This window comes from Hemicordylus capensis, chromosome 12 (genome assembly GCF_027244095.1).
Source record: "Hemicordylus capensis ecotype Gifberg chromosome 12, rHemCap1.1.pri, whole genome shotgun sequence".
In the NCBI taxonomy this organism is placed as follows: Eukaryota; Metazoa; Chordata; class Lepidosauria; order Squamata; family Cordylidae; genus Hemicordylus; species Hemicordylus capensis.
Genome location: NC_069668.1, coordinates 21,411,333 through 21,437,660, shown reverse-complemented (window position 1 = coordinate 21,437,660; position 26,328 = coordinate 21,411,333). Strand labels below are relative to the sequence as shown.

The 26,328-nt window shown below is 54.3% G+C and overlaps 1 protein-coding gene across 12 annotated transcripts in view; it reads right to left on the bottom strand.

The window, feature by feature from the left end:
* Nucleotides 1-26,328, bottom strand: part of LOC128336001 (cytospin-B-like) — a 114,671-nt gene that overhangs the window by 53,377 nt on the left and 34,966 nt on the right. For 11 of the 12 annotated variants that reach the window (XR_008311805.1, XR_008311806.1, XR_008311807.1 and 8 more), the window contains one exon: nt 492-2,056. Coding sequence is in view for 9 of the 12 variants with exons in the window: in XM_053275028.1 (XP_053131003.1) it covers nt 492-2,056 (1,565 nt within the window). In the remaining 3 variants the exon portion in view is untranslated. Of the gene's footprint in view, nt 1-491; nt 2,057-20,852; nt 21,106-26,328 lie in introns of those variants that run through there. The other variant, XM_053275035.1, reaches the window with a different exon arrangement.

Genomic DNA, 26,328 nt, shown 5'->3' with positions numbered 1-26,328 from the left:
AAGGAGAGCCTGCCACTGCATGAGGCAGGCTGTTCCACTGCCCAACGGCTAGTTGGAAATCCCTCCCGATGCCCAGTCTGAATGGTCTTCCTTGGAACTTCAACCCTAGTCCTGCCCTTAGGCTAAGCTCCTTCAACCGCTGCTCACAGGAGTGGCTTTCCAGACCCCTCGCCCTCCTTGCGGCCTACCTCCAGACCCATCTCACTTGATCCCCATCTTTGTTTTAAATGCACTGCCCAGAACTGGACACAGCACAGAAGAGGATGGAGCGGAGCCATCTCATGATCCGGATGCTTTGCTTCTGCTCAAGCCGCCTAAGAGTGCCCTCACCTTCTCAGCAGCAGCAGCAGCCTTAAACTCTGGAGTGCTGCTGCCAGTCAGTGTTGACAACCCTGAGCTGGATGGACCAAGGGTCAGACTCGGCCTAAAGTGGCTTCCATCACAGATGGATCCCGGAAACAGGATGCCCAGAAGTGCCCCGGCTCCCTTACCTTGGCCAGCTGGCCCTGGGCCGTCTTCACCTCGCTGTGGGCCTTCAAGAGCTCCTGCCTGAGTTCCGTGCAAGCGAGTTCCAGCTGATCTTTCTCCGCCCGGGCCACCTTCAACAAGTCCTGGACGCCAGAGCGGTCTGCGTCGCACCCGGCCGCGTCAATGGCCGCCGCTTCCTGCTTGGCGCTGTCCAGCTGTGACCGGAGCGAGCCGCTCTCGATCTTCAGGCCCTCCACAGAGACCTTGCAGTCCTCCAGAGTCCTGGCCAGGGTGGCGTTGCTCTGCCGCTCCACCTGTAGGAGGGCGCCCAGCCGCTCTGTCTCCTCACGCAGGGCCTTGGCAGCTGCCTGCGTGTCCTGGTGCTCGCGTTCCAGGCTCCGCAGGCTGCTGGTCAGCTGCTGCTGGATGTTCAGCATCTTCTCCCGCTCGAACTGGGCCTTCTCCTGCAGCTCGGTGCACTTCTGCTCCAGCTCGTGGACCTTGGCGTCCCGCCATTTGCTCTCGTCGCTCTTGGGCCAGTCTTGCAGGAGTGCCACCAGCTTCTCGTTCTCCTGGCCTAGCTTCTCCGTCCGCTCCTGGTGCTGGCAGAAGGACGTCTCCAGCATGGCCTTCTCTTCTGCCAGCTTCTCGTTCTCAGCGGTCAGCTCCTGCACCACCTGCTGCTGGTCGGAGAGCTCCTGCAGCGTGGCCTGCAGCTCTTCCGCCGTGCTATGGTGGTTCTCCTCCATCCTCTGGATCTTCTCCGTGAGGGACGCCATGGAGAGGTTGCTGACGTTGTTGGGCAAGCTCCCCGAGATGGAGCACCTGGAGCTCTTGAAGGGGTTGCTGCTGTCAGCGGAGCCAGGCCTTGACGGCACGTCCAGGATGTGTTCAAAGTCAGAGGCGTCGGGCGACAGGGATGCCTTGGTGACATCGCTGCTGGACGAGCCGGAGTTCCGCAAGGGCAGCCCATTGACACGCTGGCTGGCATCCCCCGCGTGGCTGTGTGTGGGATGTCCAGTCGGACTTCCAAAGCTCGACTCTGGCATGGTGGGGGTTGGCAGGCTGCTGTTCCCGCCGCTGCTGCTGACCGTATCCAACAGCGACGACTGCTCCGCGTGACTCAGTTTCTCTCGCAGCAGCCGATTCTCCTCCCCCAGGCTGAGGAGCTCTCTTTGGAGAGTCCGGTTTTTCTCCTGGAGCGCTCGGAGCAATGGCTCCATGTGGCCAGAGGGCATCGGTATGGCATCCGCATTTTGGTCCAACAGGCCGGCGACATCCAGGCTGAGCGATTCCTTGTCCTGGCATTTCTTCAGCTCGCTCCGGAGCTTGGTGATCTCAGAATCTTTCGTCTTCGCTTCGGCCAGGAGCTCTTTGACCTGGGACTCCAGCACCGCCTTATCGCCACCTTCGGCCTCATTCTTGGCTTTGGTGAAAGGCCGCAAGTGCTTGGTGGGCGTCGGGGTTCCCGAGGAAGTCGGGCTTGGCTGCGTCTTCCTAGGCCGCAGCACGGCTTTCTCTCGGGCCACGGCGGTCGGCAGTTCCCGAGGAGCTGGGATCCCGGTACGCTTGGAAGATGGGATGGAGCCTAGATGAGAAGAAGAGAAGGGCAACTCAGACAAGGAAGGACAACCGATGCCTCTGAGGGCCACAAGGCAAGAGTGGGGACATTGCCAGGAACCCAATGGTCTTGGGTTCTGCCCCAGGGCTCTTCCTCCTCTCTAAGCGTTGAGGCTAGCTCACATGATCATTGATTGGGTAGGACAAGTGTCCTTTGCTAGTTCAGGAGCGACGCAGGCCCTGATTCCTCCTCGTGTGCAGGTAAAAAGCAAATGGAGGAGGCAGGAATGTGATGGTGTACGAGGCTCCTGCTGGGTGAGAGGCCTCCAGCCTCCTAGGCAGCTAAACCCTGCTGTTCCACCCTATTGCTGGTTGTGAGAACCAGCCTATAACGTGCTTCCCTTTCATCTGCACCTTCCTTTGGATGGTTTCCTACTAGAGACAAATACAACCGGCCCATCCCCTTCTGGAAGCCAGAAGGGTGTCCACTTTCCCCTTGGTTGAGCTCCTACTAGAGACCCGAGAGTGAGCTTTTTAGTCCAAGTGTTTAGTTCTAGAAGCAAGGCAGAGCCAGGCTGGATGTTGCAGGGGACCCTCCAAGAGAAGGCCAGAAAGAACTGGGGAGACCTGGTGATGGCTACCATAGAACTGAAGCATGCACCACTCTCCCCCCACCCTCCACAATTCATGATCGTGTGAAGTGCCTTTTGTATAACAGGGTACAGTACATATTGTTGGACAATAACGCCCTAGTTGGTGGCTAGGGGCCCCAGTCCAAATGAACAAGACCCTGTAAAGGCACTCTGGGAACTTGTCGCCATTCAGGGAAATGGAGAGCACCAAACAGCAATCCACGCTTTTGTTGGGGTGGGGGGGGAAGAGTACCTAGATTTCCCAATTTCATCTCCAAAACTATTGTCTTGGGAGATCAAGTGCACATGTACACACACACACACACACACACACACACACACACACACACACACACAATTTTCCAGCATCACAGTTTAGCTGGCCGGCATCAAACAATGGGGCCTTTGATTATTTTAATCACATTATGAGCAACACCACCACGAGGTGCTGAACTGCTGAACTGTGAGTCCTCCTGATTATCAGTTCTTTCCAAAGAATCCGCATCTGCTTTTCCTCTTTAAATGTGCAAGAGTGCCCGGAGTGCCAGGAATTAAATCATTTGCATCTCAATCGGCTGAAGGTCTTTAAGGAGGGAGAGAGGCAGGTGGGGGGGGGGGGAGTTATCAGGAGAGAGCAGGTTGGCGCTCCAAGCCAGAAGAGGGGAGAGCTCGCCACACACAGAGGGGAGGCCTCTTCAGCTTGCAGACTTTATGCCTGCATGTGTGGAGGGGTCCACCACCCAAAGGCGCTCTGCAGCGAGTGGAGTCCAGTTTTCTGCAGGGGGCTCGGGCAGCAAGCCCTGAAAGGAGAACTCACCACAGCAGGGGGTGATGGGAGTTGTAGTCCAGCCATTGCTGGAGAGCCTCTGGTCGGGCCTAGTTGCTTGACCGCTTCCCCCACCTCCAGGGTGTCCTCTCAACCACTCGCCCACCTTAAGGAGCATCAACTGACCTCCTGAGCTATCAGCCGGCCATCGGCTGGAGGCCACACCACAGCAACCTCCTGACAACACTGTCCTCTTGCTTCGGGCTGGGCCTGCAAGGCGAGCAGGAGCCTGGTGGGCCCCACGTGGCACGGTGGGGGGGGGGAGGCTCCTGGAAACGCAGCAGCTTCCCGTCACCCCAGCTGCAGCAGCGGCCAAAAGGCAGCCAGGGTGTGTGTGGGCTGCTGGAGTCCTGGCCAGAAAATGCCTGCTATCTCTCTCCCTCCCCCCCCCCCGCCCCCCGAAACACTGCCGCCTTTGTCTCCAGCCTTTTCTTGTGCCTGGAGCACCACACAGAGCCGCGCTGTCTTTCGCCTGGCGCACAGGGCCCCTCTCTCCCCGTCCCGTCCCCGGTGTGTGTGTGTTGCGGGGGGGGGGGTGTCCTTTCCTTCAGCTCCCTGACCTCCCCCCCACACCTTGTTACTGATTACCGTTTTGGTACACGGCGTTCTCTGGTTGGGAGAAAAGGAGGTGCAGCCGGGGAGGACAGAGGCACTCCTACCCAAGGACTTTGGGGCCAAAGCCCAGGGCCTTCACAGCCCCTGGGAGACCCCAAATCCTCTTTGGTCTGTCACCCAGCCGAGCATGGTGATGCTGAATTTGCAGGGGAGGGGGGTCCTCCAAAGGCCGTTAGGTCCAGGCTCCCAAATTACCTAGGTGCCCCTTTGCTTAAAAGAGCGTGAGCATGAACTCCCCGCTTTGCTAAGGAAGGCCCGCCTTTCTCCCTACACCCTGAAGGTCCCAAGGTTTACTCCCTGGCAGTATCTCCAGGTAGGGCTGGGGAAGACCCCAGCCTGGAACCTTGGAGAGCCGCTGCCAGTCAGTGTGGACAGCTCTCAGCTAGACGGAGCAAGGGTCTGACTCGGTAGGAGGCCGCTTCCTCGGTTCCAATGCTGCAGGGGGCAGGTTGCAGAAACGGGGACCGTTGGCACGCGGCTGCTACAGGCTGAGGATCAGAGGCAACAGTCCAACCAGCCACAGGGGGAAAGGACAAGGAACCAGCTTAGACATGTCCCGACAGCCACTGAGCTAGAACTCCCAGCAGGCAGCGGCCACAGCCCAATCTCCCCACTTTTTTGTTTCCAAGCAAGAGTCTCCTCTGGTGGGTGCCCCTTTCTTCCATCCCTCGGGATGACCTTCAGGAGGGGAGCCGGCCTGCTGATGCTCATCGCTGATACAGCGGCTGCCCCAGGCACCCTTTCTGGAATGCATGGCCAGGCCGTGACCCGGTTAACGATTGCCGGTATACTCTGGCAGTGACCCTGTACGGGAGGATCTGGGAAAGAGCGAGCTGGAAAAACCAGAGGCCAGGTGTTCTGGGCCTCTAGAAAGGAGCTGGCCTCCAGCGGGAGCAACACGCCAGCCCGGAAAACACGAGGCCTCTCTGGCCCACAAACCCCTGTTCAACTCTCTTTTCCAGGTGTCCCTTTTTCTTCTTCCAAACCCTCGAAGCTTGAGAGGCCACTGGCTCCCCGTCTGCCTCAGGGGGCAAAAGATTCCTGGCTTGTGGGCGCAGCAGCTAGGGAGGTGGTGGCGAACCTGCCCGGGAAGCTTCCGCCCAACCTGAGGGGCCAGAAGGCTGCTCCAGGCTAACCTGGGCCCAGCTCGCTCTTCCCCCTCCATGGCCTCAACTCTTCCTCTGCCGCGTGGGGGGAATCTGGCTCCATCCAAAGCCCCATACTCCAAGCGGGAAACAGAGGCAGGCAGAGACGGCCCTGGGGAGCGGCAAGTTGCTGCCGGGCCCAGCGTGTCAACCAGTGGGTGCGGAGGCCACTTCTTTTGCCAACCAGGTGCCCAGAGCCAGCACGGGCTTGGAGGGCCAAGATATGGGCCCAAGGCCCACCCTGCAGGCCACTGGTCAGGCTGGGAAGGGAAGGCGGGGTTCCAAGGTTGCAGCTACAAAAACCAGGATGGAGAAGGCCAGGCTTCTCCAGCAGGCTGCCGGGGTTCTAAAAGTGGCCTCAAGCCGGGGACATGGTGACTGAAGATACGGAGCGGCCATATAACGAGTCAGAGCCGTAGCCTGCCTCGTTCCGTCTGATGTGGTCCTGAGCTGCAGGTCAAACTTTCAGGGAGTCCATGCCAGAGAGCGGAGGCAGGCAACGCAGTGCCAATGACCAGGTGCCACAAACAAGGGACTGGAGTAGCAAGCCTGGATTCTGCCCGCCTGGCTTGGCCTTTGGCAAGGAGGCGACTGAGAGCTCAGTGGCAGAGCATCTGCACGCCGAAAATCTCAGGTTCAACCGCAGGCTGCATCTCCAAGGAGAGCCGAGAGAGATGCCTGCCTGCAATCAGGGAGAGCTAGGAACAGAGGAAGCTGCCATATATGGAGTCAGACCATCGGTCCACCTAGCTCAGGATTGTCTACCCAGACTGGCAGCGGCTTCTCCAAAGTTGCAAGCAGCACAAGAACCTAAGAACAGCCCTGCTGGATCAGGCCCAGGGAAGCCCATCTAGTTCAACATCCTGTTTTGCACACTGGCCCACCAGGTGCCGCTGGAAGCCACAGGCAGGTGTTGAGGGCATGCCCTCCCTCCTGCTGTTGCTCCCCTGCAACTGGTACTCAGAGCCATCCTGCCTCGGAGGCTGGAGGTGGCCCACAGCAGGAGTCTCTCTCAGCCCTGTCTTGGAGATGCTGCCAGGGAGGGGACTTGAAGCTTAGATGCTCTTCCCAGAGCAGCCTCATCCCCTCAGGGGAATCTCTTCCAGTGCTCACACATGGAGTCTCCCTTTCATATGTAACCAGGGTGGACCCTGCTTAGCAAAGGGGACCATTCATGCTTGATCCTCCCAGCTGCTGCCAGTCAGAGTAGACGACAGTGAGCTCGATGAACCAAGGGCCTGACTCAGTATAAGGCAGCTTCCTCTGTTCCGGGGACTGGGGAAGGATAATTCTTTCGTGGCTACTCAGGCCCTGCTTCCAGAGTTATGTGGCTGGCCCTGGGGGAAACTGCAGGCTGCCGCCTGTGATTGACACCCAGCCCGAAATTCAGCGCAATGGGTTTTTTTTGCCACATTTATCCAGTTGGCGAGCGAGACCTGTCTGGATGGGAGCAGCGGCATGGGGATCCATGGGCTGCCCACGGGAAAGAAGCCGCAGAGCCAAACCTCCCCCTTCTCTTTGCTCTCCTTGGCAGTCTCAATGGAGCAGAACTGAATGACTAATTTATGAAGGGCTGACAGCCCCCCGGCAGCCAGCACAAAAGAGAGACACAACAGCAACCCCGAGGAGGAGCACAGACTTGGAAGAATGGATTGCTGTGCATTGGCGGGGGGTGGGGGGGTGGAGAGGGGGGAGGAAGAGAGATGGAAAACCAGAAGCAAGGGCAGGAAGGAGATAGCGGGGCAGAAGCACAGGCAGGCAGGGAGAGCGTTTCGGAGGGGCTGAAGGGCCAGGCGGTTTGGGGTGTGTCATGGTGGTAAGCAGGAGGCAGATGTAGGTTTCCAACCAGTAAGATAGAGAAACAGTTTCCCTAGAGCTCAGGGCCCGGCTGCCCACAGGAGGCAGAGAGAGAGAAAGAGAGAGAGAGAGAGAGAGCGGGGGGGAGTTTGCAGAAGAGATTATTCTGGGCTGCACCGGCAAAAGGAAGCTGGGCTGAGCCCAGGCACTTTGAGATTGGGAGCCCTCTGGGGACAGAAGCAAAGGAGGCTGCCTCATCCAGGAACAGAGGAAGCTGCCATCTACTGAGTCAGGCCCTTGGTCCATCTGGCTCAGTAGTGCCTTCACAGACTGGCAGCGGCTTCTCCAAGGTCGCAGGCAGGAATCTCTCTCAGCCCTATCTTGGAGATGCTGCCAGGGAGGGAACTTGGGACCTTCTGCTCTTCCCAGAGCAGCTCCATTATCCCCTGGAGGAAATATCTTGCAGTGCTTGCATGTAGTCTCCTGTTCAAATGCCAACCAGGGCAGACCCTTCCTTCCCACTATTTGGTCCAGAACAATCCTGTATTCATTATTATTTCTTGTACACCCTGCCTTTTTTCCACCAGGGACTTCAAGATGATGCGTGCAAGAGTTCAAGGGGGGTTCCCATCTACAGGAAGCTGCCATCTACTGAGTCAGACCCTTGGTCCATCTAACTCAGTAAGGTCTATCCAGACTGGCAGCAGCTTCTCCCAAGGTTGCAGGCAGCAGGAGTCCCAATCAGCCCGATCTTGGAGATGCTGCCAGGCAGGGAACTTGGAACCTAGATGCTCTTCCCAGAGCGGTCCTGTCCCTTAAGGGGAATCTCTTCCAGTGCTCACACTTCTAGTCTCCCACTCAAATGCAAAACCAGGGCAGACCCTGCTTAGCTAAGGGGACAAGTCATGCTTGCTCCCACCAGACCAGCTCTCCTCTCCCATACTGAGTCAGACCCAGGGTCCATCTAGCTCAGGACTGCCTACACTGACTGGCAGCAGCTCTCCAAGGTTTCAGGCAGGGCTCTTTCCCAGACTTACCTGGAGAGGCTGCCAGGGAGGGAACCTGGGGCCTGCGGTTTGTCAAACAGATGCTCTGCCCCTGAGCTAGGGAAACCACCTTGCTCCTTTTCTACGTAACCCGCTTGGAGGACTTTTGGTGAAAAGCGGTATATAAATATGTACCCGTTGTAGTGGGGACACTCCTGAGCCAGAGGAACTACTAGCCCGACTCTGCAACAGGCAGCTTCCTATGTTCCTGTGGAATGATTGATCTTTTGGTGGCGGGGCCGTCGCCCAGTAACAAAGCGCGCAGAAGGTCCCCAGTTCCGTCCCTGGCAGCATTTCCAGGCCGGGCTGGCAGAGAGCCCCTGCCTGAAACCTTGGCGAGCTGCTGCCAGTCAGAGTAGATGATGCTGAGATGGACGGACAGAGGTCTGACTCAGCAGAAGGCAAGCTTCCTGGAGAGCCCCTCCAGGCAGTGTTTGGGCTGTGCGAGGGAGAAAGACACCAGCCCAGCCGCCATTGCCTGGAGCAAGTCGGTTTGTAGAGGGATTAGTCAGCAGGCCAACACCCAGAGGAGCCAGCTGGGGCCAGATGGGGATGACTCAATCATGCTCCGGCCACAAGGGGTCTCTGCACCCGCCCTCACCTCTGGATCGCTTTCCTGCAGCTGTGCCAATTTGAAAGTGAGCTTCCCAGGACTGTAGGAAGGAGAGAGAGCAGCTGGGACCAGGACTGGATTTGGGCGCCAGCTCAGTCAGCTGCAGCTCGGGGCAGGGGGAGGAAACCTCCAGCCTCTGGCTGGGGTTGAACTACAACTCCCATCATCCCCTGCCCCAGCTGGAGAGCCAGGGTTGCCTATCCCTGGCTTAGGGCCTCACGTTAGGGCCTCTGATTTTTTTTTAAACTAAATCTTTAGTTTTGCATAATGATGCACGCAGAAGTGAAGGTTTGCATTCACTGAAGCAAGTCTTTGGCCAGTTGCAAGCTGTTTTTATTGCTGCTTTTAATGTTTAACTGTTTTAACGTTTGGTTTTTAACCACAGTTTTATTTTTGCACACTGCCATGGGACACTGGTGCCTGGCAGTATAGAAATGCAACCAGCAAACTAGTTGAAAGGTGTTTCTAATGCAAAAAGGCGCGCTGCAAGATAACAGTTTGTGAAATGATTCATTTTTTGTTGAGTCTTTGCCAAGTGAGAACAAAGTGCCATCGTTTATATTTTCACCCTCTTTTCTGGAAGAATACTATGCTTTTTTGGTAATGCCATGGGGCCTGCTAAGTTTGGAGGCAGCTTAGGGCAGGGGAGGCACCCTGCTGGCTCTCCTGAACAACATCTCCCATCATCCCCTGCTGCAATGACCTGGCCCCTCAAGGGAAGAGGTTCTTCTGTTGGGAGGTGACCACACAAGGGAGGAAGTGGGATCCGCCCCTGGAAAGAATTTCCCGGGACCACTGATAGCCACATGCTCCCGAGAGAGGAGGAGAGAGTGTCCTATCTGCCACTGGGGGGGAAACTCCACTGGAGGCAAGACAATCACCAGATAAGGATAGCCAATAATTGCCCAGCTTTTATCTAACAAGAACTTTACCTGAAGGTTAACATCAAGGAAGGATCAGACAATGTGGAGCCAGATGGCTTTCAGAAGTAGCAGCACAGACAGAAGGTGTAGGGGAGTGGGATTTTCCACGAGGTTTTCACAGCCCAGATTGTGGTGTGTGGTGGTTAGTGTACTGGACCAGGATCGGACTGAACCTGTTCAATCATGCAACTTGCGGGGTGACTCGGAGTTGCCAGTCACTTCTCTCTCAGCCTAACCTACCTCGCAGGGTTGTTGCGAGGATAAACAAAACCACAGACCCAACGCCAAGCTCCTGGGAGGAAGAGTGGGATACAACATGCAATTATTTCTTTAAAAAAACAAAAACCCTAGTAAAAACAACCCTTCACGTTTTCAATCAGGGGTTCACAACATAGGGTCCCTAGATGCTGGACTACAACTCCCATCGTCCACAGCCACAACAGAGACCCTGATCCACCCGCCCCTCTCTGCAAGCGAGTCAGAAGGGCCTTGGCTTGGTAGACAGCTGCCTTGCTGTCATTCTGCCCGAGGCCCAGTCACAATTCCACAGCTGAGTGCTGCGAGCCAGCCGAAAGTGCCTGATCAGGACTGGAGTTTCCAAGGAGCCCAATGAATAAAAGAAGGCGAAACCGGACCATGCAAAATCCACCCGGGCCTTTGAGCATGGGCGTGAGAACTCTACGCATGGACACACACAGGGGTCAATGGCCAGCATCCTCCATCGATGCTAGAAGGCCTTCAGAGCGGCATTGGCCGCCCTTGCGAAGAGTAATTCTTGCTGGCCTGTAAGACGCGCCTTCAAGTAGTGAAGTTTGCAGCTGGGAGAGAGAGTTGGTCTTGCGGCCTTTCAGTCCTTCCCAGGCCTGCCTGGAGATGCTGCCAGGGACTGAACCTGGGACCTTCTGCGTGCCAAGCAGGGGCTCTACCTCTGAGCAATGGCCCCGTCCCCGAAGATGATGCTCTTATCGCCCTCAAAATGTAGTCTCCCATCTAAATGCAAACCAAGACAGACCCTGCTTAGCAAAGGGCACCATTCACACTCGCGACCACAAGACCGGCTCTCCATCCTGAAAGGAATTCCCCAGGGAAGCACCGCTGGCACTGTCTGGGTCTTGATTCTTGCCTGGGAAAACAATTAGCACAATCTCCTCTCCTTCAGCTGTCAAGGAGCTCAGAGTCTAGGGATTAATCATGACACACACCACCCAGGACAGAGGCACTTCCTCCCACCAAATCAATGACAATGACGACATCAGGCTTAATTGCATTACAGGGGAGGAAAGGGAAAGGGCACACCTCCCATGTAAAGCCTTTGGGCTTTGGGCAGCCCAGGCTGGCTAGGGACAGAGCCCTGTTGCCAACTGCAGCAACCTCGGCACCAGAAGGGTCGCACCAAGAGACCGCTCACCTCCCAGGACTGGACTGGAGTCTCCAGGAACCAGCAGGCTTCTCCAGGTGGCCACTGAAGGCGGTCCTGGGGGTTTGAATGGTCTGAGTGGCAGAAATCTGGGGAGGAAATCTCTCCAGGAACAGAGCCACTCAGAGCTGGCGCCGCTAAGACACCACCTAGAGAGGTACAGATCAGGTGGTATAAAAATATGATTATTATTAACAACTCCTCGCTGGACCGGGGGCAGAGCATCTGCACCTCTAGTCCTCCCGCCGCTACCATTTTCTCCCCGTCCACCCTGGGTAGCCTGTCCAGCATGGCTGCTTTCCTCTTCCCCTGCCAGCAGCTTACTTGTGAACTCTCACAAGAGTTGCCACGCATGGGATGAACTGTGGTGCTGGAGAAGACTTTGGAGGAGACCATGGGCAGTCCGGAAAACAAACCAATGGATCCTACAATAGATCAATCCAGAATTGGTACTTGGGGTACAAATGGCCAGGCTCAAACTATCCTACTTTGGACACAATATGCAAAGACCCAGCTCCCTTGAGTCGTCCATCATGCTGGGGGAAGTTGAAGGCAAGAGAAGAAGAGGACGGCCAGCAGCCAGGTGGATGGACTCGATGACGACAGCCATGAAGGCACCACTGAGAGACCTTCAAGGCCAAGCGGAAGACAGATCATCCTGGACAGACTCTATCTATGGGGTCACTAACTTGGCAAAGAGGCACCTGGTTAACATGGTGATTCTCTTTATTGAGCAGGGGGAGAGTAACTGGCCCTCTCCACCCACAGCACAGATCCCCTCCAGTGACTGTTGCTGGTGTCTATCTGATGTTCCTTTTTAGATTGTGAGCCCTTTGGGGACAGGGATCCCTCTTATTTATTTGTTATTTCTCTGTGTAAACCGCCCTGAGCCATTTTTGGAAGGGCGGTCTAGAAATGGAACAAACAACAACAACAACAAGAGTAGACACCAACTTGACAGCACTTAATCAATCAATCAATCAATCATGCCTTAGAGAAATATAGAAAGATAGAGAAGAAGCTTGCATGAGGCCCTGGAGAACCTTTCCTCCCTTTCTCTCTCTTTGCAAAAGCCAGTTTCCAAACACCCGAGTGAGACTAAGACATCAAGCTCAGGGCAGGGAGAAGAGCAAAGGGAGCCACCTTCAACTTTCCGGAGAGCTGTGACACTGGAGGAGGAGAGGACTTGTGTTCTCCGTGGCCCCTATTGAGAGTTGGGCTGGACCAGAAGAACCACTGGGTGGGAACGGCCAGGGAACAGATGGAGGCCAGCCATTAGGACGCGTTTCCTAACTGGAAGGGCTGTTGGGCAGGGGAACAGCCTGCCTCATGCAGAGCCGGGCTCTCCAAAGAGAGGATGGATGCTGCCTGTCAGGGATGGGGGAGCAGATTTCTGCAACGAGGAGGGGGCTGGGCCAGGAGAGCTCCGAGGCCCCTCTCAACTGTGACATGCTACGCTTTTATTACCCCACACTCCGAACTTGTGAACCTGGCTCAGTCACTGCGCCTCTCCACTTCCGAAAAAGCAGCAGAACTGGCTCAGCCCGGGAAGATCAATCTCCAGCAGCCCCTCAGGCTCCGCTTCCCCACAGATGGGCTCAATAAAATGTCAGTAATGAGTGCTGATGAAGGGAGCTTCTGCCAGCCTCTGCTCGGGGTCTAATGGGAGCCGCAGGCTTGATGGACAAAAGCAGGGCAGGCTGGGGAAAGAGGCGCTCACGGCTCACCTTCCTGGGGCAGGCAACCCAGCCTTTGAAGGTCGCCAGGAGACAGGGCAGAAATGCCCGGGTCACTGCTGCACACGTGACCTCCATGGAACCGCCAGCAGACAGCCCACCACTGCATGAGGCGAGCTGTTCCACCGGCCACCGGCTCTTAAGAGTCAGAAATCTGCTTCCTTATGAATTCAATCCAGAGGTTCCAGCCCTGCCCTCAGCCGCCAGAGAACAAACTGGCTACTCTTTCTGGCAACAGGCCTTCAGATCTCGGAAGATGGCTTCCTCCTTACCTCCTGCGGGTCTCCTTCAGGCTAGGCACAGCCAGCTCCCACTCCCATTCTCCATGGGGCTCGGTTTCCAGACCGCCGCACGCCATCTCTGCTGCCCACCTCTGGACCGGCTCCGGTCAGCTCTGGAAGGCAACCAACAGCCATCCAAGGACATCTTTGGCATGGCCCGCCTGGATGCAGGAATGGCTTGGGGAGAATCGGACTAAAGCATCCTGTTTCTGACCTATGCCTCTCTGGGAAGTCCAAAAGCCAGGCGAAAAGGGGATGGCTCTCACCTGATGTTTGCCCCAGCAGCTGGCGCTTGAAGGAGAGGAGAGCTGGTCTAGGAGAGGAGAGCTGGTCTTGTGGTAGCCAGCATGACTTGTCCCCTTAGCTAAGCAGGGTCCACCCTGGTTGCATATGAATGGGAGACTTGATGTGTGAGCACTGCAAGATATTCCCCTCAGGGGATGGAGACGCTCTGGGAAGAGCATCTAGGTTTCAAGTTCCCTCCCTGGTTTCTCCAAGATAGGGCTGAGAGAGAATCCTGCCTGCAACCTTGGAGAAGCCGCTGCCAGTCTGTGAAGACAATACTGAGCTAGATAGACCAATGGTCTGACTCAGTGTATGGCAGTTTCCTATGTAAGATAGGCTGCCCCTGAACCTGGAGGCTCCTTTTCACTAGCAGGCCTCACAGCCATTGATGGGTCCATGCTCCTCTGGGAATTTGCCTAACTTAGGGATGGCCAAACAGAGCCCCCCACCCCCGGCTTGCTGTTAGACTACAACACCCATCACCCCCAGTTACAACTAGGATGATGGGAGCTGTAGTCCAACAGCAACTGGAGCGCCTGGGGGGGATCCCCCTCGCTCTAACACTTCCTTAAAGCCAGCTAAGTGTGTGTCCATCCTTGTCACCTAACCTCTCATGATTAAGGCCGTAAAAGGCAACCGAATCTTGGATCCATCCAGTTATCTGGGGAGACACAGCCAGTGTGGTGTAGCGGCTAGAGTGCCGGACTAGGACTGGGGAGACCCAAGTTCAAATCCCCATTCAGCAAGGAGACTTGCTGGGTGACTCTGGACCAGTCACTTCTCCCTCAGCCTAACCTACTTCACAGGGTTGTTGTGAAGAGAAATCTATGTATCCTTGGAGGAAGAGCCGGATATAAAATATAAAAAAATAAAATTAAAATAACCCCTTTCAGGGTGAGGTGGCCCACATCTGGAACGTCACGGATCCCCTCCAAAAGCCAAGTGCTTGACGAAAAGCCATGACAACCAGACTGGGCGGCAATTACTTCTGAACCTTCCTGGACGGGGAAGAGACTCTGTTCTGGCATGCCGCCTTCCTCCTCCTCCTGATCCAGCTACTATCTGTAAATTCCCTTCTCAGCGAGTCAGCGCTCCTTCACAATCTCCTAGATTAGGAAGAAACAATAGAGCCTTGTTGGGGGGAGGGGAGAGAAACCCCACTGTGGGATGTCCTGGGTCACTGTGCCTCTCACCCCCACCCCCAAGATTTCCACCTTCTCCCCACCTCTCTCCCTTGGATTGCATATTAGGAAGGCCTCTCACTTCTTCTCTGATCTAACACAGATCACAATAAATATCTCATAGTGAGCCTCTAACTCTGGTGTGTGTGTGTCTGTCCGTCTGTCTGCAGCTCCCCACGCTCAGTGCCATATAAATAAGATCTGCAAGAGATCTCCACCCCCTTCGTTTCTGTCACCTGGATTTTTCTGAGATTACAGAACCGGTAGCCCAAAGACCGACCTAGGATATGGAGCCACGGCCTATTGAAGTTGTCCTTAGATGGCTGTTGGGACCGTGAAATCTATTTGCAGTTTTGCAGCCGAGAAGAGAACGGAATCTGCTCTCCCCACGCCCCAGCTCCACCAGGTAGGAGTGGCTGGTGACCTTGGGACCAAAGACGCCCTTCTCCATGCAGCTTGGCTCACTCACAAGAGTCGCCTGGCTGAGCGATTTATGCCGTTTATATCCCACTTTTGTAAATATGGTTTCTCGAGGCAGCATGCATTCAAAAGAGGCAACAACCGACCACAAAAACCAGCTAGACACTATTACAATAAAGCACATCACCAGAAAAACAAGAGGAATAAAAGCAGCAAGTCTATTTTTTTTTTAAAAAGGTATGAAAAGCCTTATAGAGCAGGGGGTGGTTGTAACTCAAGGGCAGAGCCTCTGCTTGGCCCCAGGTTCACTCCCTGGCAGCATCTCCACGCACGGGGTGGGAAAGAAGCCCATTTAAAACCTTGGAGGGCTGCTGCCAGTCAGTGCAGACAAGACTAAGCGAGACGGACCAAGGGTCTGACTCAGTAAAAAGCAGCTTCAATTTATCTAGCTCTAATTAATATATATATATTTATATTTATACCTCTAGGCGGGGCACACAATTTAACACACAACAAATACAAAAGAGAGTAAAAACAAAACAACTGCATCAAATAAAAAAGTTGAACCTGTTTCATGGGATGAGAGCAATTAAGCAGTAAATTCCAGTTAAAAGCTCAGAAAACAGGTGTGCCTCGAAAACAGGCATACCTCTGATCCTAAAAGCAATCAGAGATGGGGATGCTTTTGTTTTGCATATTTCCTCATATGCATCAGAAGCACCCACAACTCAGTGGGAGAGCATCTGCTTTGCATGCAGAAGGTCCCGGGTTCCATCCCTGGAAGCATCTCCAGGTAGGGTCGGGAGAGACTCCTGCCTGCAACCCTGGAGAAGCTGCTGCCAGTCAGTGCTGACAAGCCTGAGCTAGACGGACCAAGGGCCTGACTCTGGGTGGGAGGCAGCTTCCTATGTCCCTAATAAGGCTGTGGAAAGCAAAAGGCGCTTGGAGGATCTTCCCAGGGAGGGGAGGGAACCCCACACTCCAGTCGGAAAGACCCTGACTCAGACCAGTGAGGAGCTGTTTTGCCCAGTCACATCCTGTGATAAAAGAGCTGCTAGTCACTCACAACACTGAGACGGGTTGCTCATCTTAGCAGGCAGGGCTGGAAAATCCCTTCCTGCCGGGACAAGATGAACTTCTAAGGACGGGTCGGTCCCCCCCACCCACCTTCACTCCCAAATGGGTATCACAGAGCTGGAAATGAAACAGACGCTGCTCTGGTTACAGCCCTTTTTGTCGAAGATGACTACGTGTGTGTGTCTGGCGGGGGAGTGGGGGCAACCTAAGGCTCTTCAGCTGCTAGACTACAACTCCCATCATCCACAGCTACAGTGCAGTGGGCTGTCCTCTGCTGGAAGCATGCAAGCCAAGGATGGATGGCCCATCCAAGGTGGCTCCCACCTCTACAATCCTATGAGCCAACGGGCCCATCCTCAAGTTACGTTCAACACTGGTACTACGAGTGTACTTTGTACACAGGCATAGCCATTCCCATCTTATGCTGAACGCAGGCACAGCAGGATACTCCTCTCTGTGCCCTTCAAATGCAGGGTGCCCCTCAAAACGAGCACAGGGGCAGGTATGCAGACCTCTGCAAAGTTGCGCAGTCAAGTCAGTGTCGACTCGTGGTGCCCACAGAGCCCTGGGGTTGTCTTTGGTAGAATACAGAAGGGGTTGGCCATTACCTCCTCCTGCGCAGCATGAGATGATGCCTTTCAGCATCTTCCTGTATCGTTGCTGCCTAATAGAGGAGTTTCCCATAGTCTGGGAAACAGACCAGCGGGGATTCGAACCGGCAACCTCTGGCTCGCTAGGCGAGTCATTTCCCTGCAGTGCCATTTCGGTGGCTTACAAAGTCTGAATCCAGCTTCCATTCAATCAAAATTGCCTCGGAGCAGAGCTGGAGACTAGCAGAGGAGATGTCCCCGCTGGGCTGTCACCGATTCAGCTCCGAGACTATGTGGCTCGCCCTCCCTGGGTTCCATCCCGCGCAACCAGCAGAACCTGTAGCAGATATTTCCAGAGGCAGGGCAGCGGGGCACCCATGCAATGCGGAATCCACTTGCAGAGCGGCCCGGGGAGGGTTCATCCTGCGGCTATTTGCGTTCTGTCTTTGTGCTTTCCTGTCATGACAGAGCTCTTGCAAAGCATTTGGAGAATTTGGTGATGAGACACACCCGGCCTGGATCGGGGAAGAAGCCGATCCCCAGGCTCACAGTTTCCATAGCGGGCTGCGCCCCAGCATTCTGCACAGGCTGATTACACACATAAATAAAGAGGGCCAGTGCGGTGTAGTGGTTAGAGTGCTGGGCTATGGCCGGGGAAAGCTGGGTGCAAAGCTCCATCCAGCCATGCAACTCACTGGCCAACTCTGGGCCGGTCACTTACCTCTCAGGCCAACCTACCTCACAGGGGGGTTGTGCGGATAAACATAACCATGGACACCGTTCTGGGCTCCAGGGAGGAAGAGCAGGATAGAAATGTACAACGACATAAAAAGCAGGTCTCTGTCACTGCTGCCTGGACATTGCCAGGCGCAGAATTACTTTTAAGAATGTCTGGATCCCACTTTGCAGCCCAACGAAGCTCTCGATTTTGCACAGCAGAATAAATGAGAAGACCGTCTCCTGAGCAAAAAGAAACACAGTGGAGACACGAGCCAACTGCTCCTGGAAAAGATGCCATGCTGGGTTGGTTGGAGCGGGACATCTGCCCTGCTAAATCCAAGAAAGCCATAATTTAGAGAGGGGTTCCCAACTCTGGGGCCCCAAATGTGGCTGGACTCCTGTCCCCAGCCACAACGGCCACAGAGCTGCCTTCTACCGAGTCAGATTCTTGGTCCATCTAGCTCAGGACTGTCTGCACTGACTGGCAGCAGCTCTCCCAGGTTTCAAGCAGGGCTCTTTCCCAGCCCCACCTGGAGATGCTGCCAGGGAGCGAGCCGGGGATTACACAGCCTGCAACACGCAACAGCTCTCCCTTCACACCTCGAGCGGCCTTCCGGGGCTGGCCTCTGCTGGCCTTCCGGGGCTGGCCTCTGTTTGGAAACAGGAGGCTGGGCGAGGAAGACCTTTGCCCTGGTCCAACTCGGCAGCTCTTAATAGAAACCTCAGATAAAGCGGGGTGTGGAATTTTTATGGCACACAAACAAAATGTCAAAGTGGGCGGAGGGCAGGGGATGTCACAAGTGCCAAGCTGCTCTCATGCAGGGCTAAGGGACCCAGAGAGCTCTGTGCAGGGGAGCCCTGGGTTCAAGTCCCACCTCTGCCCTGAACCCGCTCCACAGCCTGGGGCAAGCTACCCCGTCTCCCTGCCCTAGTCTGCATCCATGGGGAATAATTACCCCTGCTACCCTTGTGGAAACTCTCATATTTAGCAGCGGAAGAGCAACTGTGAGCCAGTGTGGTATAGTGGTTAGGGTGTTGGGACTAGGACCAGGGAGACCTGAGTTCAAATACCCGTTCAGCCGTGAAACTCACTGGATGTCTCTGGGCCGGTCCCTTCTCTCTCAGCCTAACCTCCCTCACAGGGTAGTTGTGAGGATAAGCATAGCCATGGATTCGGCTCTGGGCGTCCTCAGAAGGAATACAAGAATAAAACAAACGGTCTCTACCCAACCCCAGCACAGAATCCGTCCAGCAGCTGTTCTTTGTGTCTACCCAGGTATCTTTTCAAAATTGTGAGTCCTTTGCAGGAGAAGGGACTGCCATTCCTTTTTTTCACGTCGACTACTGCTTTTTGTGGTTGAAAAGTATAATACATAAATAGCGACTGTCATCAGAGCAACTGACCTTCCAGAATGGGAAAAATACGCGGATTGCTTTTTATTGCCCAAAGAAAAGCACCACAGAAGTGATCCATCCAGTGCCTCCCACCCTCAGGTCCCCAGATGCTGTAGGATTACAATCCCCATCATCTGCAGCCATTGTGGCTTGGGATTATGGGAGTTGTAGTCCAGCATCATCTGGGGACCTGCGGGTGGGAACCTATGAATTCAACTATATGATTATGATATTGGCGGGGAGGGGCCGAGACACCTGGGGTCAGAAAGGTGTCCAGGCCACAAACAAAGAGGGACGCGTGGAGGTGCTTTTTAGAGAGGAACTTTCAGCAGACAGCAGAGGATCAGAACATGAGAGGCACCAATGAAACAAGCAGAAACCAAGGACTAGCCATGTCTTGTGAAATTCAGGTGGAAAGAAAGCAAATTGGCCCAGGAAGAAGAAAAGGGGCTTGTGTGAGGGGGGTGGGGGTCACAGACAAGACTGCCATGAGCTTCGTCTGTAAGAACAAAAAGGAATGGGAGCGACCTCAAGATGAACATGGAGGTTTGGAGGGAAAGGGGGCTAGTATGAACAGTTCCGAGGGCGAGGCAGCTCAAGGAGGAAAAGCATCTGCTGGGGTCCCAAGATCCGGCACAGCTCCTATTGTCCCTCAGCAGTGCTGCCACCCGCCCTTTGCACAAAGGACCCAAAGGGGTCAGAGAATGGGAGAATTCTCTGACATGAGAGAGGAGGAGAGAATTCTTGGCTTGCCTGCCCAGGAGGCGCACTGAGGGTGCCTTGCCCACGGGCCCTCCAAATTCTGGATCCAACATTGTGTACCTTTGGGCTTGTAGAGCAGTGCAAATTGGAAGAATAGTTCTGGCCTCCTAAAAAGCAGTTGCCTCTAGGGTGGGATGGCAAAGTTTGCAAGCTATGACAGGGACAGGTCTATTGAGGAAATCAGGGAATTTGATGCAATAGAGTGGGGAACGCTTATCGGCTGCAAAAACCCACACTTCCGTGGGGGACTGATCTTTTCCATCCAGCGCAAAACCCAACTGAATCTTCCCATACAGGAGCTGTGGTCAGCCGGGTTCTTGTGCATCTCCGTATCAGTGTGGAGAAGGTTCCCCGTAGAGGGTGCCAAATATCATCAGGCGAAACACATCCCCATGCCAATGCTGACACTTGTTGTGCTCCTGGGAGCCCGCTGGGCCCACAAAGAGCAAGACGCATGCACACACACCCTTCCTCTCCCTCTTCCCTTCCCTGAAACTGTTTAGCATGCATAACAGTGCACTTTCCAGGAGGACAACGTGGGGGGAGGAAACTGATTTTGCACAAAAGGAAAGTCAGCATTGCGATGCCTCCAGGCCTGGCAATGGTCCAGGGCCCCCCTCGGAAAGGCGGTGCGCCACCGCTGGGGAGGGCGCCCGCCACATCCCGAGGGAGCCAAAAACAAAAGAAGTTTGGGGCTCCACTGACTGGGCCTGGCCCTCTTATGGCAGAGAGGGGATCCTCTCTGGCTTCTTGTGCATTAAACGGTTGCTGGGGAGACCCCCAACGGATCACACCGCCTCTTACATGGGAGAAACAACACACTGCTCCTTGCAACACTGCCAGGTTCAGCCATGTGCCCGGGGTAGGGGTGGGGGGCTGGCTAACATCCAAACCAACAGGGCTCTGTCTTGGGGCCCGGTCTTCTCTAGGGAACGGCACGCACCGCATTTCAGCACACGCGACGTTTGCACAGAACTGGCGCCTTCAGCTCCATTCATACCGCCGAAGCAGGGAGACACTTCCGTTTCGCAGGGAACGCCCCGGCCTCCCAAAGATCACCCCCTCCCCCCGGCACTGGTCAGGGCAGCCTGAAGAAGGGCTGCTGGGAGCCCCCCCCCCAAATTGGCCATTCCGCTTATGTCTGGGGGCTGAGCTCCAGGGTGCCTCTGGGCCAGGGGACTCCACTTCTCATTGCAGGAGATGGCCAAAGCCACCGCCAGCGTGCGCCTGTGCCTTGGTGGGCATGGCAGCCGGCGTGGGGGTGCTGAGCACCTGAGAGGCAAGCCAGAGCCCGCCCACCCACCAGACACAGCTGCCCCCCCCCCCCCGCAGAGGAAGCAGGCAGACAGACCAACAGACAGACCTGGCTCCAGCTCCTCGGGTCTCCCCGGCTGGTTGCCCATCTCGAAGCGCCTCTCTACAGCCCTCTCCTCCGCGGCGGCCTCTGCAGCATCCCAGGCAGGCGGGAGAAGCTCCCTCCCTCACGGCTGCCGGCCCTGGAAAGGCAGCCTGTCCCTGCCGCTGGGCTGAGGCATTCCCCGCCTGGGCTGGCCCTCCGACTTCATCAGCAGCACGCTCAGCAGCTGCTGGAATCCAGAGCGGAGGAGGAGGAGGAGGAGACTCACCAGCGAAAGGAGGCCACTCAGAGGCGGCCAGAGCAAACTGCAGGAGGAGAAGGAGGGGAGGCCGAGGGACGGCTCAGGAGATGGCCTGGAGGTGGCCTTCCTTACAAGCTACAACGAGGAGGCCGTAGCCGAGGAGTGCAGGACATCTGCTTTGCATGCAGAAGGTCAGAGGAACCTAGGCAGCTGCCACAGCCTGAGTCAGACCCTTGGTCCATCCAGCTCAGTATGGGCAACAGCCAGGCCTGCTCAACTTAGGCCAGCCCAGTGGTTTCTGGACTACAACTCCCATCATCCCCAGCCACAGTGGCCAACAGCCAGGGATTAGAGGAGTTGTAGGCCAACGTCTGGAGGGCCGAAGTGGAGAAGCCGTGGTCTACACAGACTGGCAGTGGCTTATCACAGGAACAGAGGAAGCTGCCATATACTGAGCCAGACCCTTGGTCTATCTAGTTCAGTATCATCTTCACAGACTGCCAGCGGCTTCCCCTGGGTTGCAGGCAGGAGTCTCTCCCAGCCTGTTCTTGGAGATGCTGCCAGGGAGGGAACTTGGAACCTTCTGCTCTTCCCAGAGCAGCTCCATTATCCCCCGAGGGGAATCTCTTCCAGTGCTGCTCACACATGCAGTCTCCCATTCAAATGCACCCAGGGAGGACCCTGCCTAGCTAAGGGGGCAAGTCATGCTTGCTACCACAAGACCAGCTCTCCTCCCAGGCAGCACCTCCAGGTAGGGCTGCCAGAAACCCCAGCAAGTTGCTGCCAGTCAAAGCAGACAAGACTGAGCTGGGTGGACCAATGGTCTGACTCTTGGGAGAAGGCAGTGCCCATTGCTCCTGTTCGGATGTGAAATCCGCTTTGGATCTCACTCCTGTTGAAAGTGTCCGTTCAGTGTGCAGCAGCTGGGGAAAAGGCCAACTCCATGCTAGGGATCATTAGGAACGAGACCAAAAATTAAATGGCTAATATTATAATGCCCTTATACAAATCTATGGTGCGGCCACACCTGGAGTGCTGCGTACAATTCTGGTCACCACATCTCAAAAAGGACATCGTTGAACTGGGAAAGGTGCAGAAGAGGGCAACCCAGATGATCAGGGGCCTGGAGCACCTTCCTGATGAGGCTAGGCTACAACACCTGGGGGGCTTTTTAGTTTAGAAAAAAAGATGACTGCAGGTCTATAAAATCATGCATGGTGTGGACTAAGTAGATAGAGAGAAATTCTTCTCCCTCTCACACAACACAAGAAGCAGGCCTTGTACCATGAAACTGATTGCCGGGAAATCTAGGAACAACAAACAGGAGTACGTTTTCACACACTGCATCACTGACTGGTGGAATTCTCTGCCACAAGATGTGGGGACAGCCAACAACCTGGGTGGCTTGAAGAGGGATTTGGATGACTTCATGGAGGAAAGGTCTATCAACGGCTACTAGTCGGGGGGCTACAGGCCACCTCCAGCCTCAAAGGCAGGATGCCTCTGAGTCCCAGTTGCAGGGGAGCCACCGCAGGGGAGAGGGCCTGCCCTCCCCTCTTGCCCGTGGGCTCCCCAGAGGCATCTGGTGGGCCACTGTGTGAAATAGGATGCTGGACTCGATGGGCTTCCTTGGGCCTGGGCTGGTTTTTTATGTTCTTATAATTGGTGCCTTTTGGACTGGGCCATACTCCTCCAGTGGGCTTGGGCATGCAGTCGGTCCCAGGTTCACTCCCACCCTGGCAGCATCTCCAGGCAGACCTGGGCAAGAGTTGCTGCCAGGCAGTGCAGACAATACAAAGCTAGAGGGATTAAGGACCTGGCTCAGTAGAAGGCCGCTTCAGGTGCTCGTATGGGGGATGTGGCCGACACTCCCCAGCAGCACAGTAGAACTCCTAGCCTCTCCAGGTAAGGCCGGGAGAGACTCCTACCTGAAACCCTGGAGAGCTGGCCTGCTGACAGTCAGTGTGGACAACGCTGAGCTAGGTAGACCAAGGGTCTGACGCAGTAGGAGGCAGTTTCCTGCGTTCCTAATAAAAGCAGAGAGTGGATCTGGAGCATATTCCAGGGTTCAACTCCTAGCATCTCCAGTAAGGCTGAAAAAGACCCCTGCCTGAAACTCTGTTGAGCAGCTATGGTTTGATTCAGTAGGCAGCAGCTACTGCGGTTCAACTGATACATTTCCAGCCTGAACACAGTACCCTCTCTAACAGGGATTCCCAGACGTTGCTTACAACCCCCAGCTTCAATGGCCTTTGGCTGGGGAAGATGGGAGTTGTAGTCAACAACATCCGGGAACCCCTGCTAGAGGGAACACTGAATCTCAGGTGACTCAAGGTAAGAAAAACTAAAGTGGCTGGCCATCACAGTCTATGTAGGAATCACATCTCCGAATAACAAAGAAATATCATCAACAAAAACCAAAACATCCAGCAAAAGAAAACACACTAAAACCATAACACCAAACAAAAGTTTCAGATGCAGGGACAGCCAGAAATATCAGTGTTTCCAGAGCAAAGCTGACCTCTCGCAAAGAGTCCACCCCAGCGATAGGGTTATCTCGGATTACTTCCCTTTAGTCTGGTCTTTTGGCTGTTCTTTGATCAGTTTTAATTCCTGATACTGAGTTAATCCTATGGCTTGTGTTAGGTGCCTTGAGGCGGTTGCCAAAAGGCAGAATATAAATTCCTCAAAACCAATCAATCCATTAACTCAACGCGGCAGTCCTAAAAGGGGGGGGGATCGAAATATATGGGGTGTGGAGGCATTTCAGCTCTTATTAATAGTCCAGACAGAAGCTCTTGTGTTGGCATGGTGAACTAATTAGAAGAAAAGCAGCCGATAAAATTAAGCAGACATGGGAGAAAAGGATGAACTGGCATCTTTTACTGCTAGTGATGTCACAGGTGCTGCCCAATAGGGCCTTCCATGTGACCACAAGCTCTATGTAGCACTTGGCAGTCACAATGGATACACAAGTTGCGGGGGGTGGGCAGGGAGACCAACAGTTTCCTATTGTCAAAATAAGGGGGCTGAGTGATGGGGAAATTCAATCACCCTAGACAAGAAACGTTCCTGGTGGGAACAGAATTAGACTACCAACTTACAAGCTCACCTATTCTCAAACACTCAGACAAGGTTTGGTTTTTTTTTTTTTTAAATCTAATTAAAAGTAGACAATGTTTAAAACCAAGGGACTGTTCCAAGGAAACCTCACTGGCTGTCAGATGCCTGCGTGAATATAATAACATTATTTTACAGTCTTGGGGCTGTCAAGATGAAAGAGTCGGGAAGCAGCCCAGTATCTCTCTATGCACACCTTGGACGGAAGGAACTACCATAATCAGCCCAGACCAACCCTCTTGGCAGGCACCTCTCCATCCATGATGTGCACAGAGATATCTTGGGCTCTTAGGGACCACATCCTTTCAAATTAATTGTTGCTCTTGTATATCCCTTTGGGTAATTGCACAGAGAGACTATTGACAGACTTAAAAACCAAATCTAAACAAAACCTGGAACTCAATGGCACATTTGTATATAGTGGTTCATCAGGTCAACTCTATCAGGCAAAAACTACCTTTGGGAACACCAGTTCCTGCAACAACAACAAAAAGGAGTTATCTTCCTCTCCCTTTCAGCCTGCAAGAGACTAAGACCAGTATGTGCGGGTGGGCAGGGTTGTAAGCATTACTGAGGGCTAGTAACTTACGTGGATTTATTTGCCAGGCCCTGGAAACGCCTTACATACCTGCAGGGAGGTATGCAGTTCTGCGCTGGTAAGGCAGACTACATTTTTAACAAAAATGGATAAAGACCACATAGGCACGAGAGAGGGGGATGAAGTTGTATCATTTGCCACTGGTGACATTACGGGCGCTGTCCAATAAGGACCCTTGATGCTTGGTGCGACTATATTCTGAGCAGCAAGGGACCCAACTCTGGCAGAGGAACCCCCCCCACACACACACCTTCTAGCCACAGCAGTAAAATAAGCGAGCTGGCTTCCTGCCATATGTTCAGTTCTGCAGAATGGACATTTCAAGGCACAAGACCCCTTTTTAATGCACCGTTAACACAACAAAACAGATATTAAAGTAGCAAACGTTTTGATGTTACCCATCAGCTTCAATGCTATATAGTGTTGGCTGAAACATACTCTTAAAAACATAGGAATTTAGGCAACTGCCATATGCTGAGTCAGACCCTTGGTCCATCTAGCTCAGGACTGTCTGCCCAGACTGGTAGCGGCCTCTCCAAGGATGCAGGCAGGAGTCTCTCTCAGCCCTATCCTGGAGATGCCGCCAGGGAGGGAACTTGGAACCTTCTGCACGCAAGCTTACAAATGCTCTTCCACTGAGCTATAGCCCAAACCCCAAAGGGGAATCTCTCACATTGCTCACATGTGGTTCCCTAGTCAAATGCAACCAGGGCAGACCCTGCTTAGCAAATGGGACAATCCATGCTCGCTACCACAAGACCAACCAATAACTCAACACCATGACTTAGCAAAGTAAAGTGTGCTGTCAAGTCGATGTCGACTCCAGGCACCAACAGAGCCCTGTTGTTGTCTTGGGTAGAATACAGGAGGGGTTGACCATTGCCATCTCCTGCACAGTATGAGATGATGCCTTTCAGCACCTTCCTAGATCGCTGCTGCCCAGTATAGGTGTTTCCCATAGTCTGGAGAACATACCAGTGGGGATTCGAACCAGCAACCTTCTACTTGTAGTCAAGCATTTCCCCGCTGTGCCACTTAAGGCGAACTGACTCGGCAAAGCTGACAGTAATTAGCCAATCACAATGTCAATCAGTCTTATTTCACAACCCCCAAGATCTTAATCAGCAAAGGGAGAGAGTAAAAATTCACACTCCAGCTCAGTAGCGAATGAATTTCATTGCTTCCCTCATTTCTTCTTTGACATTTAGAATTGGGTGCCACTGTTCTATATACATGGCTTTCCCCAGCGTTGTTCTTTAACACGCATTGCTCGCAATTTTGTTCTCTCTTCATGCTACTGGTCTGCCAGATGTTCCTTGCATCTTTTTACCAAGGGTCTACCCCATTTCCCCCTGATTTAAAAATGCATGCATCCCATGCAGACCATGGAAGAAATGAGGGAAGCCATGAAATGCATCGGCTACTGAGTGGGAGTGTGAATTTCTACTCTTTCCCTCGCATTATGACTTCCTACCTATAATGCGAGTGTGGGGGTTTTTACTCTCTCCCTTTGCTTATGAGAT